This window comes from Sus scrofa, chromosome 6 (assembly GCF_054392235.1).
Source record: "Sus scrofa isolate SSC_HxYL_T2T_F1_AM1 chromosome 6, Sscrofa_HxYL_maternal_Yorkshire_Landrace_v2.0, whole genome shotgun sequence".
NCBI lineage: Eukaryota > Metazoa > Chordata > Mammalia > Artiodactyla > Suidae > Sus > Sus scrofa.
The window spans coordinates 152,907,587-152,926,098 of NC_139388.1; the positions used below are offsets into that span (position 1 = coordinate 152,907,587).

Below are 18,512 nucleotides of genomic sequence, written 5' to 3' on the forward strand. Positions count from 1 at the left end.
CATACGGGTGCAATTTCCAGTGCTTTCTCCAAAAGAAACATTTGGCTTTCTATAGAGAACCTCTGAGACCTCATGTGACTGCAAATGGAAGAGGGGGAAAGAGGCCCTCATCACGCCTCACCCCAAAACCCCCATGGGGAAGCTGAGGTTGGGCCCCTGTAGATCGATTTATTTTAGGAGCCACTTGGTTCTGAAGCATTTGTTTCAGAAATTACCCTCATGCCCCATCAATAGTAGCTTTCAACGGCCCTTCCCGGGTGGCCTTGTCTCTTTTAAATTTCATTTCCTGTTGGAAAGGATAAACAGGTAACTGTTTAATGCCACTGGCTGGACTCATTTAACAGAAAACTAGGACCTGCGTGAGGCTGGGGAGCCAGAGTGGGACGGACGGGTGGAACAGAGCAGGTCAGCGAAGAGAAACGCATTAAAGAAGACCAAGTGATGGATTTTTACTTGACTGCTTCTTTATGGAAGGGAAATGACCCCCATGGAGAAGGGGCATGAATGCAACGGAGACAGTGTAATCTGCTGCCATGTTGGACTTGATAAGAATCCTGGCACTGCCACCCATCAGCTATGCCCTACAGCCATTAACCCTCATGAGCCTCAGCTGCCTTTCTGTTCAGCTGCACAGGGTGGTGTGAATTTGCATGATGCCTTCATATGCTTACCAAGTGCCTCACACCTACCGGGAATTCATATGTGGCAACTATGAACTGGCACAGATGGCATTAGGACCCATGCCATTTAACACCATGTTTTCTACTACTCACCAAGCACTGTGCCAGGCATGCCAACAGTAGATAAGAGAGCCGCGACTTTCAAGAGATGGACACAGAATAGATGATGTCAATACAACGTGGTAAGAATTCTAATCAAGATAGACATGGGGTGATATGATACCCCACATGTTAAATGTTTCAGGGTCCTGTTTTTGTTTCTGTTTTTTTATGGCCACACCTGTAGCACATGGAAGTTCCCGGGCTAGGGGGTTGAATCGGAGCTGCAGCTGAGGCCTATACACCACAGGCATGACAACACCGGATCCGAGCCACATTTGCAACCTATCCACAGCTTGCAGCAACGCTGCATCCTTAACCCACTGAGAAAGGCCAGGGATCCAACCTGCCTCCTCACAGAGACAGGGTCGGGTTCTTAACCTGCTAAGCCACAGTGGGAACTCCTGTTTGGGGGTACTATTGATGGCATGGTCCATGGGTTGATGAAAGGATTCATTAATTTTCGGTCTCTCCTTTGAGACGGTCAGGTCCACCCAAGGAGGAATGCTGCTTATCGTATTGAGCATTCTGCCCATGGAGAGCACTGTCGGGGAAAAGAGGGTGAGGGAACAGTTCAGCTGATGCTTAGGTAAAGACGGAGTCGGCCAAGTGAAGAATAGGGTTAAGGACACGCCAGTCAAAAGAAATTGCATGAACAAAGGTGGACAGACTGAACGTAGAAGGATATATTTGGGAAATTAGAGGCAGGTTGTTGAAACAGAGTACAAAGGATGGAGTGGACAGGTATGGAGAGAGGAGTTGGCAGGGGTAAGGCCCTGGAGAACCTTGTTTACCCCACTAAATGTGGTGCTGATGTGCATGGATAACCATGCATGGTAGTCCAGAGTGGGCAGAAGCTGACTTAACAGGATCTGAAATCTTCACTCCAAACCTCAAATATGTTTTCCTTATTATAAGCCTACCAAAACACCAATGATTTTCTTTTTTAATCTACCAAGCCCAAAATAAAGACCGTATTAACCAGAAACGGCTGTTACTTCTTAACTGCCCAATTAGTTTACCAGATTTGCTGGCCACATCAATTTTCAAAATGACCCTATGAAGTACTTTTATGATCTCATCTTTTTTTCGGGGGGTGGGTGGGGGCTAGGGCCTTGTCCAGGGTTAGAACCCAAGCCACAGCAGCGACAACACAGAGTCCTTAACCACTAGGCCATCAGGGAACTCCATAATCTCTTAATGAGAAGACCAAAGCACAGAGAGGTTGGGTGACTTGCCCAAAGTGGAACAGCATGCAAGTGGTAGAGTCAGGATTCAAACTTAGTCACCTTGGCTCCCGAGTCCATTCTCTTAACCACAATGTTCTCTTGAATCTATCTTCTAGTTCACCATTTCTGTCTTCAGCTGAACACATCAATGTTTAAACCACTCGATGAATTTTTAATTCCTATAACTCTATTTTTCAATTCTAGAATTTCCATTTAATTCTTTCATTTTTTCTTTTCTTTTCTTTTCTTTTTTTTTTTGGTATTTTTGCCTTTTCTAGGGCCACTTCCGCAGCATATGGAGGTTCCCAGGCTAGGGGTCTAATGGGAGATGCAGCCACCAGCCTACACCAGAGCCACAGCAACATGGAATCCGAGCCATGTCTGCAACCTACACCACAGCTCACGGCAATGCCGGATCCTTAACCCACTGAGCGAGGCCAGGGATCGAACCCACAACCTCATGGTTCCTAGTCGGATTCGTTAACCGTTGAGCCACCGATGGGAACGCCCCCATTTAGGTCTTTTAAAATGTCTTTTCAGTCCTATTATCCTGTACTTGCCCTATTTCCTATTTCCTCTTTCACCAAGAAATATTTTAAACCTCTCTACTCTCAAATTGGTCTATTGCCTTTATTATCCAAGATAGGAACTTCGCCATGTGTTTTGTCTGATTCTCACTAATGGTGGCTCTTTTTCCTCTCTTGCATGCACTATAATATTTAAAAGTACACTTAACATCAGCAGGAGTTTTATTGTTTTGTGGTTTTGGTTTTTTTAAATTTCTTTTTTGATGGAAAACTCATATGTACTGGGCTGTAGAGACATTTTTATGACCTGGTTTTAGGCTGCCCCCTGTCAAGGTCTCATAGTTTAATCAACTGCAGACCAAGTTTTTAAATTATCTTCTTGGTTTGTGGCTTGTCTACGGCAAGAGAAGAACCCTAACCCCATATTCACACAGAGCACAGACTGGGGTTTTGATTTCTTATGGGTGATCCCAGTGGCTCAGGGTGGTTGACAGACTTCCATACCAGCTCCCAGGCAGAATTTTTCTTATTTCCCACTCAGGCCTGTCATTCCTCATTGACAGCCTCAGCGAGGAATTTCTTTCCTACAGCCTCACCTCTCATCCCCACGGGATTCTGAAACTCCAGCCTCTAAGAACCATGCATACTTCCCATGTTTTCATAGGACCTTTTGTTTCATTCTTTCCTGCTGACCACTGCTTGCTCTTCATTTCTGGCCCCTGAGGATTTCTCCTTTCTGCATACCAGCCTAGCCATGGTGTTTTTTTTGTTTTGTTTTGTTTTTGTTTTTTCCCCTTGTCTATTTCCACCAGCATCTCTCTGTGCTTGAGAGGAATGGCCCTTGACAGCTCAATCTATCAAACGGATCCGAAAGTTCTGATTATGCCTTTAGATATCAGTCTTTTTCTCATGGCTCTGAGTTCCCAGAGGACAAAGACCTTGGTCTGATTCATCTTTTGATCCTGATTCTTGAGACTATGCCCAGATCAGAGGACGATGCAATCAATGGATGAGTAAATGAATTAATCAGCTTCCTCTTTCATTCTAAATGAGAATTAAAGGCCAGAAATGAATTATCTTCTAGAAAATGAAGATGCCAAGAATCCCTGGAAAGCCATCCATGCTCTCTGGAAGGCCATGCTAAACAATCCAAGGAGCTTGGGCCCTGCATGAATCACACCCTAGGCCAGCAGGTTCACTACTATTAACATTATTTCTTTCTTGAAGAGCAACAGCTGCTAATTATAATACTGGCCTAGTAGAAATTCAAAGTCTGGCAGGCTTGGTTTCTGACTGGTGCCTCTGCTGCCTTTTCAGCATGTATGCTCATATCCTTCCACAGCCGTCATTGGGACCTGATCAGTAGCATGTAGTGGGCAATGCTATGATTTTTTCTGTTCGTGCCATAGGAGCTTGCCAATGAAGTTCACATCCTTGAAAGGCCCTGGCATGGTGCTTGACAAAGCATAGGCACCGAGTTAACCTTTAGCGTGCTTTAATTCTTTTTTTTCCATTAAAAAAACTCATGAGGAGTTTGCCTTGTGGTGCAGCAGAAACAAATCTGACTGGTAACCATGACATTGTGGGTTCAATCCCTGGCCTCACTCAGTGGGTTAAGGATCCAGAGTTGCGGTGAGCTGTGGTGTAGGTGGCAGACTCGGATCCCAAGTTGCAGTGGCTGTGGCATAGGCCGGCGACTACAGCCCCAATTCGACCCCTAGACTGGGAACCTCCATATGCTGTGGGTTTGGCTCTAAAAAAAGACAAGACAAAAAAAAAAAAAAAAGAAAGAAAGAAAGAAAGAAAATATTAAGACAAAAACTATGGGCGTTCCAAAAACAGAAAGGCCATCTCCTGCTGAGGGATTAGACAGGACTGTGGCTGATATAGACTATATGCTCAGACTTAAAGGAGAAGTAATTGGTTCCCCTATAGAGGGGAGAGAATGGGCAATTCCAAGGAAGGAAGGGCAATTCAGAACAGCTTAGACAAAAGCAGAGAAGCAGAAAAGCCTAGGATATATAAGATAACATAGAAATTTGGCTGGAGATGCATAAAAGGGCATAAAGGGGAGACTGAAGAAAAATAAGGCTGGAAAGGGAGCATGAGCCAACTGCAGGGTTTTGAATGTGTCCCAATTTATCATTTCAGGATCTGGGCTCTCTCTAGAGTCACCAGTGATTAGCATGTACCAGGACCTAATTAATACTCAGACAACCTCATAGCAAAAGCCTGTTCTCCACATGCACACAGGAAGCCGCCATCTGCACGCACAGGCAATTACAACCGTTCCAAATACCCTGCCCTGAACCCTGCAAGCACCTCCAATACTCACTGTAAAAGGTCACCCAGCAAACAGCTCAGATCAATCCTGGCTCAGGCAGAATCACATCCTCTAAATAAGATCCACTGGATGTAGTGTCAGGAAGGTCAGAAACAACCCTTTTTCACATCTTGAAGCACTTTTACCATGTGGAACATTTTAGAGGAAGAAGGGAAAGAGAGAGAAAGAAAAGAAAAAAAAACCACCTACAAAAACCACACCTCTCCAGAAATAACAGAATTCCAAGTCATTAAATGTGCCCTGATCACCGAGTAAGTCAGGAATTTATTTTGGCCCCCAGCTCCTAGTGATCTAAAAAGCAGTCGATTTCAAAGACGGCTGTGCCAGGATTAAAAATGGCGTTTCCCGCCTCCCCTCCTCCATCCCTTCTCCTGTGTATCCCCACTGGGTACCTTTGTCGAGCTCACTTGAAATGTTCCACGGTGAGGTAGGCACTAACTCAGCACTGAAGGACAGCTCTGTTTCTGAAAAGAAAAAGAAGGGTGGGGAGAAAGACAAGGGCAATATTAAACACAGCAACTTATGGGCTGTTAGAAGCATCGCAGGAGATTTCCAGAGGCCCTACCTTCTGCGAGACCCCACGGTCCCACAGCTTATTACACCGGGACAGCCGCTCCGCTTGCCAGGCAGAGGCGTCTGCGTTACAGAGGCTGTCCAGACCAACACACTGCAGGCCAGATTGGGAGATTGTTTTCTTTAAAACACAGGCTTGAACATTCAAAGGCAAAGATTTTATGGGGGGAAAAAAACCCAAACCTACAGAAATGACCAAACATCATCAAGCATAAACGCTTCCTTTTCTTACTTGAAGACGGGTCATAGACTAATAGAGTCGAGAGTCTTCCCATGAAATGCGAGAACAACATGGCTCTTGCTGCTGGCTTCCTTTGTGTTTGTGAAATGAGAGCATTACTTCTAAATAGAGACATCGATTTCTCTATATGGAAACTTTAAGTCAAGACAGATGAAAACTAAATATGTGAATAAGGAGTGTCATTTGGGGTAAGCTAAACTAAAAGATAATTTTCAAAACCACTGTAAATTAAAGCAAACATGCAAATCACTAATCTGAAGGACATGCTACACTATGATAATTTTAAAATTCTTCAGTAATATACTGTAATATACAAACAATGGTTTTGTTTCTGAAAATTTAACCCATGACACCATCTGACGGGTACATCCTAGTAGGATTGCATTCATCTTTCCTTAGGCCGTGCCTTCACACACACACACACACACACACACACACACACACACACACACACACACACACCCACCCACCACAGAGTATTACGGAACTTTAGTGCTGAGCAGGATCTCAAAAGAGCCCACAGCCTGGGTCTTAGAGCCCTGGCAGCCACGCTGTCACTCCCCCTTCCTTCAGACATCATTAATCAATTACGGCCCTCTGGCCTATTAAACCTGAGATCTGCCTTAAGAGTCTTTTCAACACTGGGCTATAGGTAGCCAATGACAATGGATCTGAGCTGGAAGGCATGGTAAACTTTACTAAGTGGAAGAACTGGGATTCACATTCAAATCTGTCTCACTCTGTCACCCATGCACCCCCTGACAGCCCATGCTGTCCAGTACTCCAGTCTGTGAAACCTGACTTTTTTTTTTTTTTTTTTTGCTTTTCAGGGCTGTACCTGAGGCATATGGAGGTTCCCAGGCTAGGGGGTGAATAGGAGCTACAGCTGCAGGCCTATGCCACTGCCACAGCAATGTGGGATCCGAGCCACTTCTTTGACCTACACCACAGCTCACGGCAGAGCCAGATCCTTAACCCACGGATCGGGGCCAGGGATCAAACCCACGTCCTCATGGGTACTAGTCAGGTTCGTTCCCACTGCGCCACAATGGGAACTCCCAAACCAGACTTGCTTTTCACCTTTTCACCTAGATAAGCCTACTCTCTACATTTCCTTATTTACTGATGAGGACCGTCTGCTGCCACACGGTCGTCAATGTCACACGTCACCACCAGTGAGCTTTGCCAAGGGCAGGATGTTTACCCACCAAGACCCTGCAAGAGGCCACGACTTCTGGTTTGTCTACTGGGTCTCCAATCCACCTGCCATTTGCAACAGAGACAAAAGGTTTGTTTGGTTTGTGCAGCCCTCCCAGGCTTGTCTCCTTCCCTGTCCAAGTGGGAAAGAAAGCAGGTGGGAAAGAAAGTAGACCAAACACACACACCCTCCCCACCCCAAACGGCCCCAGTCACCTCCCGCCTCCTGAGCCAACACAGCATAGATTCTTTCACAGGAACCTGAAGCTGGATGGGCAGGATGGCAGGGATCTTATAGCACATGGAATTCCAAAATATGAAGCCAAAAAGAAAACATTGCCCAAATAAGAAAAACGCTTCACACAGAACTGCACAAGGAGGTGGTGCTTCTGTTATCAACCATGGGTCCCAGGAATGGGTGTTTCATGCAGGTGATTTCACCAGGAAGTGCTAATTGTCTACATTTTGGCGCCCTCCACATACCTACGACTCCAACCATAACCCCACTGTGACCCCCACCCTGCTGCCACCCACTTGGGCTCTTTGAATAAAGGCCCCTTGTTTGCAGTATTTTGGACTACTGTGGCTCCTCTTAGAAAAAGGCTCATCAAGCACTCGAATACCCAGACTTCGGGGAGCTTGGGAATAGAAACGAGGCAGCCACGGCAGCAGTCCAGGGGAGGAAGCAAAGGGTGGGGAAGTGGTGGGATTAAGACAGATCTTGACAGCATTTACATTCAATATTTTCATAGCTTCATCTTACTGCTGTTCACAGTTAAATGGCCAGAAACACAGGTTTCATTTTACAGTATTAATTTTATAGAAAGCAGGCTATATGTCACTTGATTGTGCTAACCGTCATTTGAATTGCTGATTGAATATAATTTGGGACTGATGACAAATGCATAGATTCTTGGCATTGCTAACAGTGAAATTGTTCCCCACGTGTCCCTGGACACTAATTACCACTTGGTCCTTGGGTTACAGCAAAGATAATTTCAATTCACAAGCTCATTAAGTGATGGTGAGGATTCTGAGGAATTTTGCTCTCAGCCTCAGGATCTATTCCTCCACATAAGCACGTGTTCAGCTTCTCAGATGAAACGATAATAGAAATAGATACAATATTTTAAATTATGAATAATCTCCCTGACAAATAATATCTTCTGGGCCCAATTTTTTTTAAAAGAAAGTTTGATTATTTAATGTGAAAAGTTTAATATCAGTAATTGACCCTCATAAAAATGATGTTTGATAGCGTGCCCTCAACTCCTGAAAGGACGGCAGATATTGTAAAGGAGAAAAACTGAGGGAGTTCCCATGGTGGCGCAGTGGTTAATGAGCCCGCCTAGGAACCATGAGGTTGCGGGTTCAATCCCTGGCCTTGCTCAGTGGGTTAAGGATCCGGCGTTGTGGTGAGCTGTGGTGTAGGTTGCAGACGTGCCTCGGATCTGGCGTTGCTGTGGCTCTGGCGTAGGCTGGAGCTACAGCTCTGATTAGACCCCTAGCCTGGGAACCTCCATATGTCATGGGCGTGGCCCTAGACAAGACAAAAAGGAAAAAAAGAAAAAGAAAAGAAAATTGAGCACATCTCAACTTGAACACCATGGATCCCAGGATCAGCAGCAGCTTTAGAGAGACGTGGCCACCAGTTTTGACTCTTGAATCACTGATGGATTTCCACTGATGGATGCAGCTCCTCCCTTGTTCTCTTCATCATGGCAAAAGCATGAGATATTTAACACCAGACTAGCAGCCTCTCTTTGTGCCAAACTATTGTAGTAATAGCAAATTTGTATGTGCCAATTAGGAGACAGGAAAATATTGAATGGAAATACACATCTATGTTAACATACGAATTTCTGCCACTTAATAATTTTGTGATCAGGAGCAAATTACTTAATATCTTTTTGACCACTATTTTCTCATCTGGAAAATGGGGACAATAAAAGCCATCTCCCAGGACTGTGGTAAGGACTAAATCAGATTATGGACCAAAAGGATCCTGCGCCCAAAAGGGGGCCCAGCACAGTGTAGACACTCAAGATCTTTCAAGCCTGACCTTCTGTTTGTCAAGGAAGAGGGTAGCCGCCTCTGTGTGGACATACTCCGGTCAGTGGTTATGTCACTGTCTAGGTCTGAAGTGCTTTTACAAAGACTTGACTTCACATGCCTTACTAATCCAAACCAATCTTTCATTTTCTGAGGTTTTCCTGAATTGGTCATCAGTTCTCTAAGAACATAAGTGTTTTTATCCAATTTAGGCAAATCAAGCAGGTTTTAGAAAACTCCAGCCCTTATCTTTCCTGACCTCTGCAGGAGGGCAAGCCATCCTTCCCAGAGTTGATCAATAGGAGCTATTATCTTTGCAGTTTCACTGATGATTGACTTTTTGGCACAGATTCTGCAAACCGTAAGGTTTTGGTATTTAAGCCTGAACAGTGGGAGTGTTATTTGGAGGGAAGGAAAAAAAATACTAAGCCTTGAATCCTCCTCATTGATAAAAGCCGGCGCTCTCCAAAAGGATCACTGGTTCATCTCAGCAGTTGGCAGGTAGCAACCCAGTGTTCGCAGGATGCAAAAGCTCTTCCAAGAAGCACGCGGCCACCCCACATCCTGTATCCTGATCCAGTGATAAGTTGAGGTTACACAGGCACAGACCAGCACTCCCACGAGACCAGTGGCCAGCCCAGTGGTCACGAAGGCCAAGTGTGAGGGAACAAGTGGTTATCCCAGGGCCTTTCATGACCAGCATCACGGATTCCTACAAGGTCATATCTGAGTGGGCCTTAGAGGCCCATGACTTATTTATCAAATTATGCTCTTTTCTCTCTTTCTTTCTTTCTCTCTTTCTTTCTTTCTCTTTCTTTCTTTCTTTCTTTCTTTCTTTCTTTCTTTCTTTCTTTCTTTCTTTCTTTCTTTTCTTTTCTTTTCTTTTCTTTTTTCTTTTCTTTTCTTCCTTCCCTTTCTCTTCCTCCCTTCCTCTTTCCCTCTCTCTCCTTCTCTCTTTTCCTTTCTCCTCTCTTTCCTTCCTTCCCTCCCTTCCTTCCTTCCTTTCTGCTTTAGGTCATACTTTAATAGTCATTCTGTGCCCCCACCACCAGAGTTAACACATTTACAATTTTTTTTTAAAAGGATGCACATTTTGGAGTTCCCATCGTGGCGCAGTGGTTAACGAATCTGACTAGGAACCATGAGGTTGCGGGTTCCATCCCTGGCCTCGCTCAGTGGGGTAAGGATCCAGCATTGCCATGAGCTGTGGTGTAGGTCCCAGATGCGGCTCATATCCCGCGTTGCCGTGGCTCTGGAGTAGGCCGGTGGCTACAGCTCCAATTAGACCCCTAGCCTGGGAACTTCCATATGCCGCAGGAGCAGCCCAAGAAAAGGCAAAAAGACAAAAACAAAAAACAAAAAATCAAAAAAAAAAAGGATGCACATTTTAATGAATGATCTGTTTGTGGGTCCTTCTCTCCTTACATATGAAATAGAAGTGTCATGTGATCTCATTTTCAGTACACTAATTTCTTACAAGTTTAAGCAGCTTACAACTCATGCCTAAGGATGCTGGAGATATCCTTCTAGGGGGACATTAGAGGATTTAGGGATACAGAAGACAAGAAGACCAGGCTCTGGCTCCTCCTTCAACAGGGCATACTCTGCATCTCTCTGTGCTATGTATTCGGGTGTTACAGAAAAGGCTCCCCTGCTTTAAACATAAAAAATGTTAATCCTCTTATGGCACAATCTCCTCATTTGAGAGATGAAGAAAGTAAGGCCACCGTAGTCAAGCAACTTGGCCAAAGCACAGCTCTGAGATAGAGCCAGGCCTTAGACGGGCTTAGAAATACACCCTTAGAAGCTGAGTTCAGAGAGAGGCACAGGGAATTTCCTAAGAGCCAGTGTCAGTCACACAAAAAAGGGCACCTTTTTTTCTGCGGTAAAAGAAGGTTTCTGCTCATGATCACGTGGGAGGAGAGGATGGCAAGGAGGTGAGGGTTCAGTGGCTGCAAGTCTCTGGCCTGCAGGATGATCTTCTATTTGAGGCTCTCGGGTCTGATTCCTTCCTTCCCCCAGCGCCTCCGGGGAGGAGGAGCCCACAGACGGGTTCGTCACCTTCACCAACTGTACCTTCTTGGGAAAGTCACAGTCTACTTTCCTTCATAGGACCGGCAGGCCACAGTCCCCAGCAGCGCCAGGGGCTTAGTCTGGGCATTGCTCTGGCTGTGCCCCCATCTAGGGTCCCGGATGAGGGGCCACTCTCACCTTTGGGGGACAGTCAGACATGTTCAGTGTCTCTGAGGAGCTAATCCTCAATAACCTCAGACCGGGACATCTGGTGCCATCTTCCAAATGAGTTATCGGTCCAGTCACAAAGAAAAGGGTGCGATCCTGCAACCTTATATTCTATTCAAATACCCAACCACACTCCCTACACCGCACTATAAAATCATATTTTTTTGCGTGATTTTTATTTTTTTCCATTATAGCTGGTTGACAGTGTGCTGTCAATTTTCTACTGTACAGCATGGTGACCCAGTCACACATACATGTATACATTCTTTTTTCTCGCATTATCATGCTCCATCATAAGTGACCAGACATAGTTTCCAGTGCTACACAGCAGGATCTCATTGCGAATCCATTCCAAAGGCAATAGTCTGCATCTATGAACCCCAAGCACCCCATCCATCCCACTCCCTCCCCCTCCCCTTCAGCATCCAAAAGTCTATCATATTTTTTAATACCACCTGTAATGATTTCATGAATAGCGCAATTATTGAACAGGTAGCAAAGCCACTGACTTGTGGAAGAGAAATTAAAAATATACCAAAATTTGTGGTATTATTCATATTTATAGATGGAATTGTTACAAAAAAAATAGTTTCCAGGTTTTCCAATTGAGAGGCTGACACTCAGAGATTTTCTCAACACTTCTATAATGTAGGCACCACTGTTACCTCCATCCTAAGATTAAAAAGTCGGAGGCAGAGATAGGCACTTGCCTACTCAGTTTATTGGGGTGAGGGTTGGAATCAGGATCAATCAAACCCAGGTAGTCTGACAGCAGAGTCAGTGTCTAGAACTGTGCCAAATTGGGGGGCGGCGGGGGGTGGGGGTGGAGGTGCTGAAAGGACGTACCACTTGCTCTCCAGTTTAAGACCCCTTCCGCCCCAGAGGACCCCTATGAACTCTAAGCTCGCTAGAATATGGTTTGAGAAATAGTACCAGAGGCCACATTCTGCCCCCTTCAATGCCTGGAACCCTAATTCTTCAAACCCCCAAAAGATGGTGGAGGACACAAAGGAAGGAAAGGAAATACTTCTTGGATCACACTTAAATGCCTTTTTTTTTTCCCTTGGGGAATACGCTTTCCTTCTTTAAATCTGTTGAATAAATATTATGGTCCATGCAGTTCTTGCATTTAAAGTAATTAAGCTACACAAAGGACCACAATGACACACATCTTCTTTAAAATGAATAAAATAGCCTTTAAAACTATCTTACTTAAACTCGGGCTCTCTTCTGCAGAACTCTAGAGATTCACTCACTCACCCATCCATCCATTCATTCAATTCACAGGTATATTAGTACTTTCTATGGATAAGAACTGGGATGAAAACGCTTGACCTGGTCCCTAATAATTTTCAAGAATTTACAGTCTAGTGAGAGAGGAACACAGGAGCACAGTTATAAACGGGGTCTCAGGGCAACAATAGAAATGGACAGAAATGGTCTCCCTCTTCTTTCCACAACTCATTCCTCCTGCCCCACCCTAACCAGGCTAAAAATACCAAGAGTACCAGGGAGTTCCCATCATGGCTCAGCGCTAATGAACCCGACTGGGATCCAGGAGGATGTGGGTTTGATCCCTGGCCTCGATCACTGGGTTAAGGATTCGGCGTTGCCGTGAGCTGTGGTGTAGTTCATAGATATAGCTCAGATCTGGCCTTACTGTGGCTGTGGCGTAGGCTGGCAGCTGCAGCTCCAATTTAACCCCTAGCCTGAGAACTTCCATATGCCTTGAGTGCAGCCCTCTAAAGCAAAAACAAACAAACAAACAAAAAACAAAACCCTAAGAGTATTGAATAAAATATGACAAGAAAAATATAAGGCATAGCTGAGATTGAAAGAAAAGGGCATGCTCAGGTGCCAAAAAGATCAGTAAGTGGGAGCTGATGTGAAAGGCATCTATAAGTACAGGTCCTCCGGGCTGGGGACTGCTGTATCAGTGCTCATGGAAAACCAGCGCGTGTCCAAAGAGAGACCTGAGTTCTTGCATTAAGCCTTTATGAGAGCCTGGGAGAGCTCCCCCATCCATGGAAAGAGGTTGGAAACGCTTCCCTCAGTGGCCAGAGAAGCTGCTAGGACCCTGGAGTCCACCCAGGCCTTGGGTAGGGTGGAGGGTGGGAGTGGGAAATGTCCCCACAAGAAATTAAAAGGGTGTATAAAGACCAGAGAGGTCACAAGTTCCCTTCACACAATTTCTCTCCAGTTAAGCTTATGTAATCATGGAATCAAAACCTGGAATTTGACATTGTTACAATGTATGTGTAGAGTTCTCTGTCATTCCCTCACAGGTGTAAATTCACATAACCATTACTGCAGTCAAGATAAAGAAGTTCGTCATCAGTGTAAAGATTTCCCTCATGCTACCCCTTTAGAATCACACCTGTCCTCTCCTCCTAACCATTCCTAACCCCTGGCCACTGCTAATCTGTTCTCCATCTCCATAATTTTACTGTTTTAAGAAAGTCATATAAATGGACACATACAATGCCCTTGAGATCTACCCAATTTGTTGTGTGTGTCAATGCCTTGTTCTTTTTCGCTGCTGAGTAGTATTCCACAGTATAGATGTATTATCCCCACTGTAACCATTCATCCTGGATGTTTGGTGGTTTCTTTGCATTTTCCGTCTATTTAAACTCACTCATAGCCTTTTGTGCTAAATTCTTTAGTTCAGTTAGGAAGGAAGTTGGATCTAGAAGGAAGGAGGGTTATGCAAGAAGCGATAATAAGCAAACAAATTAGAAAATGTTAAATAAGCTTTGAAGCAAAAATCTGTTTTAAGAAGTGCAGCAGAGGTGAACTGAGTTCTAAGGCAGCACTGAGAAAAAGTATAACCTCCAGTTTGGGGAGGGGAACCCCATAGCATCAGAGGGTGGGAAAGACATTCCAGTTTGAGAGGAAGCCTGTGTATTAGAAATACTCCAGAACATTACAGAAAGTACATGAAAATCAATAATGGTCATACTCGATTATACAGGAGAAAATTTTCCAAGAGGAAACAAATAGTAAATTTTTTTTCTCTTAGAGACAAAAAGGAAACACCTCAGCTAATTACTAGGGAGATAGTATCTTCTTAGCACCAGTGCAAATTCCTAAGAGAAGTTTCCAAATGGCTCTAACCTTGATCTTCCCCAAGGAGAAGTTCAAATAAATGGACCCAAAGTGAGCACTCTGTCACTCACCCATGGTGCCCTGGACTCCGTGGATGCTTAGTGCAACAAAGAAGTAGTTTATTTCTGGCTTCAAGAGCAAGCACGATGAAAAAGGTTTAGCTCAGAAATTGGCCTTATCTCTCTACAGAGGTTTTACTTCATTTCCTTTCAGGTGATGCAGGCACCTCAGATTCCCAATGACATCAACAAACTCACTCTTTTCTTCTGGTTTCCACTTGACCGCTCTTCCTTAAACGCTCTTCCCCTCAAAAGTGCCTCCTGGCAATTTTTTTCTTGTTACTCATCCTGCCATGTCATCTGTCTTTGTCTTCAGGGCTTTGCCATTTCAATTCCTACCTTTGTATGGCTCCCCACACTTTCATTTCATATTCTCTAATCCATTTGGTAATTAAAGTCTATTACCCTGTAATTGCATCTGGTCAGTGCTAAGTCACCTGCTTCTCAAAAGAAACAAGAGAGCCAAGAAAGATGCTTTCCTAGCTGCAGTACCATGACAGCCTAAGAGTTTATTCCTGACTTTCGCAAAACAAATGAAGTCTTGGTTAAGTCTTATACACAATGAGAAGGAGGTTAAGTTGTGGTGGGTAGTCTTTAGAGCCATAGTGTATTAGCGTAACAGTTCAGAAAACTAGGTGGCCACAAAAGATTTCTTTAAAAACTCCTTACTTTCACCTGGAATTTAATGTTATAAAATTCATTTGTTCATTAAATCATCCATCCATTCATTCATTCATACTGGCTAAGCGCTAGCTAGGTGCTGGGAAATACAGGTAAAAATGATCAAGACCATTCCATTTGCAGCAACATGGATGCAACCAGAGATTCTCCTACCAAGTAAGGTTAGTCAGAAAGAGAAAGACAAATACCATATGTTATCACTTATATGTGGAATATAAATTGTGGCACAAATGAACCTATCTATAACACAGAAACAGACCCACAGATGTAGAGAACAGACTTGTGCCAGGGTGGAGGGGGTGGCGGAGGGGGAGGGAATGGGATGGACTGGGAGTTCGGGGTTGGTTGATGCAAACTATTACATTTAGAATGGATCAACAATGAGGTTCTACTGTATAGCACAGGCAACTATATCCAACTTTCTGTGGCAGAACGTGATGGATGATAATATGAATGACTCGGTTGCCTTGCTGCACAACGGAACTTGACACAACACTGTAAATCAACTATACTTTAATTTAAAAAAAAGACCTTTCCTTACTTCATAGAGCTCATTTTGTTGGTAGGGATACAGAGAAGTAAATAAAGAATTAAAATAGAGTATGATAAGTGCTGTGTATGGCATGGAGGTGGGACTGGGGGTGGGGGAAAGGGACTCAGTACCGTCTTGGAAGATCCTGTCCTGACCAAAGGTTTTGGTATGAAATTTATGTGATTTATGGAGATGGTTAGATGGACACAAAGAGCCTGAATCATCTATTTTTTTCCCCCTTTGAACAGAACAGCAATTATTTCTGCAAAAAGGGAACAACAAATGAGACCTCTAAGGTTCTACAGTTCACTCAGCATAATCACATAGCAGCCCTTGTCCGCAGAACTTGGCTACTAAGTTCCATGTGTCTTCTATCAGAATCAAGGAATGTCTCTCCCAGGTTTAGTAATTTAACTCCACCCCTGTACACATCCTAAATCGATTCTTCAACCAAGACTGGGTCTTTTGTCTTTATCTCCTTAGCAACATAAATATCTGCTGAGAATAGAGGGTTAGTCTCACCTGTTTCTAAAGAGTTTCTAAATGTCCAGTCCCTTTTCCCTTTCTCATTTCACTTGGCTCTGGCAAGAGAGAAAATAATTTTCCATTTAGCATGACACTATGCACAAGTACATGACTTCTGCTCTAGCCAGACCAATGAAAAAACAGAATATATAAAATAGACTATTTGGTGCGCAAATTTTACCTCCTTGAAATAGCATAGTACTGACAAAAACACTATCTTTTCTCGTATATTTCTCAAATAGGATACCTCTGTTTCAAGCTATGTTTCAAGCACAGCAAAACAACATGCAGTCCGATAGGAAAACATAATAAACCTACTAATTCAGTGATAATTCAGTTTTCTATCAAAAAGACAAAAAAACTGGAGTTACTAATTTTCCACTTGATTGTCTATACGCAGTTCTATGGTCCATGTGTCCTTCCTTTCACTCTGATTACATAGTAAAATTCTCCAGGGCAAGGATCAAGTCTCTTAGCGCCTCTGTGTCCTACCTGGATCCTACACGATCCTGAAACATGCTAGTTGAGAAGCAGCAGGACAGAGGATGAAAGGTGTTATGTTGAATTGAGAGGCAGACATGTGCAAATCCTGGGTCAGTCACATACTAGCTTATGACCTGGGACAAATTACTTCATACCTTTAAACCTCAGTTCCTCATTCATAAACTGGTAGAACATATGAGCTTGCAGGACTGTGATGAAATTACGAAAATATTCAGAGATGAGTTCAGTGCCCAGCAAAGTGGCAGCAATCACTAATTGGTAAATACTCTTTTTTTTTTTTTTTTTTTTTTACTTACCACAGATACAACTTGAGGGATATTTAATGCAGTGATTTCCAAACCAAGCCCTGGAGCATGTTAGATAAATACAGATTCTCCGATCCCTCTCCCTAAACTAGTAAATTTCCCTAGGTGAGTCTTACATATCCAGCCTAGCACTGGTCTCTACAACCTGCCAATCCAGGGAAACTCAAATAACAATATGCCTGCAAAAATAACACCCAAACAAACAAACAAACAAATCCAAACAACTCAAAAAAGGTTTAAATGAACTGAGACATTTCAAGGAATTTAAGAATCTAGGGAGAAGTGGTTGGCAGATGAAAACTTTGTTTTTGTCATAAAACTCCAAAGTAGTCAGTAATCTCAATATTGAGACAGCCCAATGAATATTAACCAAGAACAAAACTGGTACCACTTGAAAGTCTTTCAAAACAAAGTATTTATGTTTAATTAGAAGGTCCTCTTAATTGGTTGACCAACATTTTAGTCAATTAGACTCTTAGGAGGAAAATTATCGTCCTGTAAGGAGCAGGACAGTTTTGTCCCCACCAGGATCTCCATCCTATAGGATCTCAATGGCTGGGAAATTTATGTCTGCAGAGCTCTCCAATAAATGGGAAAACTGGACAGACTCTAAAAATGTGCAGTCTTGGAGTTCCCTCTGTGGCTCAGCCGTAACAAACCCGACTGGGATCCATTAGGACACAGGTTTGATCCCTGGCCTCACTTTGTGGGTTAAGGATCCAGCGTTGCCGTGAGCTGTGGTGTAGGTTGCAGATACAGCTTGGATCCCATATTGCTGCGGCTGTGGCGTAGGCCAGCAGCTGCAGCTCCGATTCGATCCCTAGTCTGGGAACTTCCATATGCCATGAATGCATCCCTAAAAAGCTAAACGAATGAAGTAAAATAAAAATGTGCAGTCCTCCTACTCTAGGCATGCAAGGAGGGGGAAACAAAAAACTCTTTTCAGCTTTGATTCTCAGCCACTTAACGCATTTACAAAGAGAAGCCCACTTTGGATGCAGTTGAAAAAGCTATTAAGATTCCAAGCACCTCACAGAAATACAAGTACCTTGTATTTAGGTAGCACTTTTCCTTTCAAGAAAGCCTGTACACAGAACAGACATTAGCTCATGACTCCACACGTGAGGGATCAAGGCCCGAGATAATCATACCCTGGTTGGAGTTGAAGAAACCCAGACTCGGCCAGAGAATTTGCCGCAAGTCCCCGGCGTGTCATCAAGTGCCAGGAACATAAGCACCATCTTCCCTCACCCAAGCCCGCGCACACAGGCTCTGTTACATTGCCGGTGAGCCCTCTTCTCCAGGATTAAGTTTTGGTTTTTCTCTTTTTTTTCCTTTTAAAACAATGTCATTTAACTCATTTATTTACTGATTTATTTTTCTTTTGTGGCCACCCCATAGCAAATGAGTTCCCGACCAGGGATCAGATCCATGCTGCACACTGGCAGCCGTGACAACGCCTGATCCTTTAACACACGGTGCCTGGCCAGGGATCGAATCTGTGCCCTGCCACCGCCGAGGGGCTGCTGAACACGTTTCACCACAGTGGGAACTCCAGTTATTTCTGATCCCCTCTAACACATTGTTAATGCAATCATTTCAAAGTGCCAGAGAG

General features: G+C 43.9%; 1 protein-coding gene across 8 annotated transcripts in view; it reads right to left on the reverse strand.

Moving 5' to 3' along the window:
- Nucleotides 1–18,512, reverse strand: part of ROR1 (receptor tyrosine kinase like orphan receptor 1) — a 446,898-nt gene that overhangs the window by 184,041 nt on the left and 244,345 nt on the right. For 5 of the 8 annotated variants that reach the window (XM_021097766.2, XM_021097765.2, XM_021097759.2 and 2 more), the window contains one exon: nucleotides 5,272–5,343. In XM_021097766.2, the coding sequence (XP_020953425.1) occupies nucleotides 5,272–5,343 (72 nt within the window). The remainder of the gene's footprint in view (nucleotides 1–5,271; nucleotides 5,344–18,512) is intronic. The other 3 variants (XM_084964835.1, XM_084964833.1, XM_021097760.2) reach the window with 1 other exon arrangement.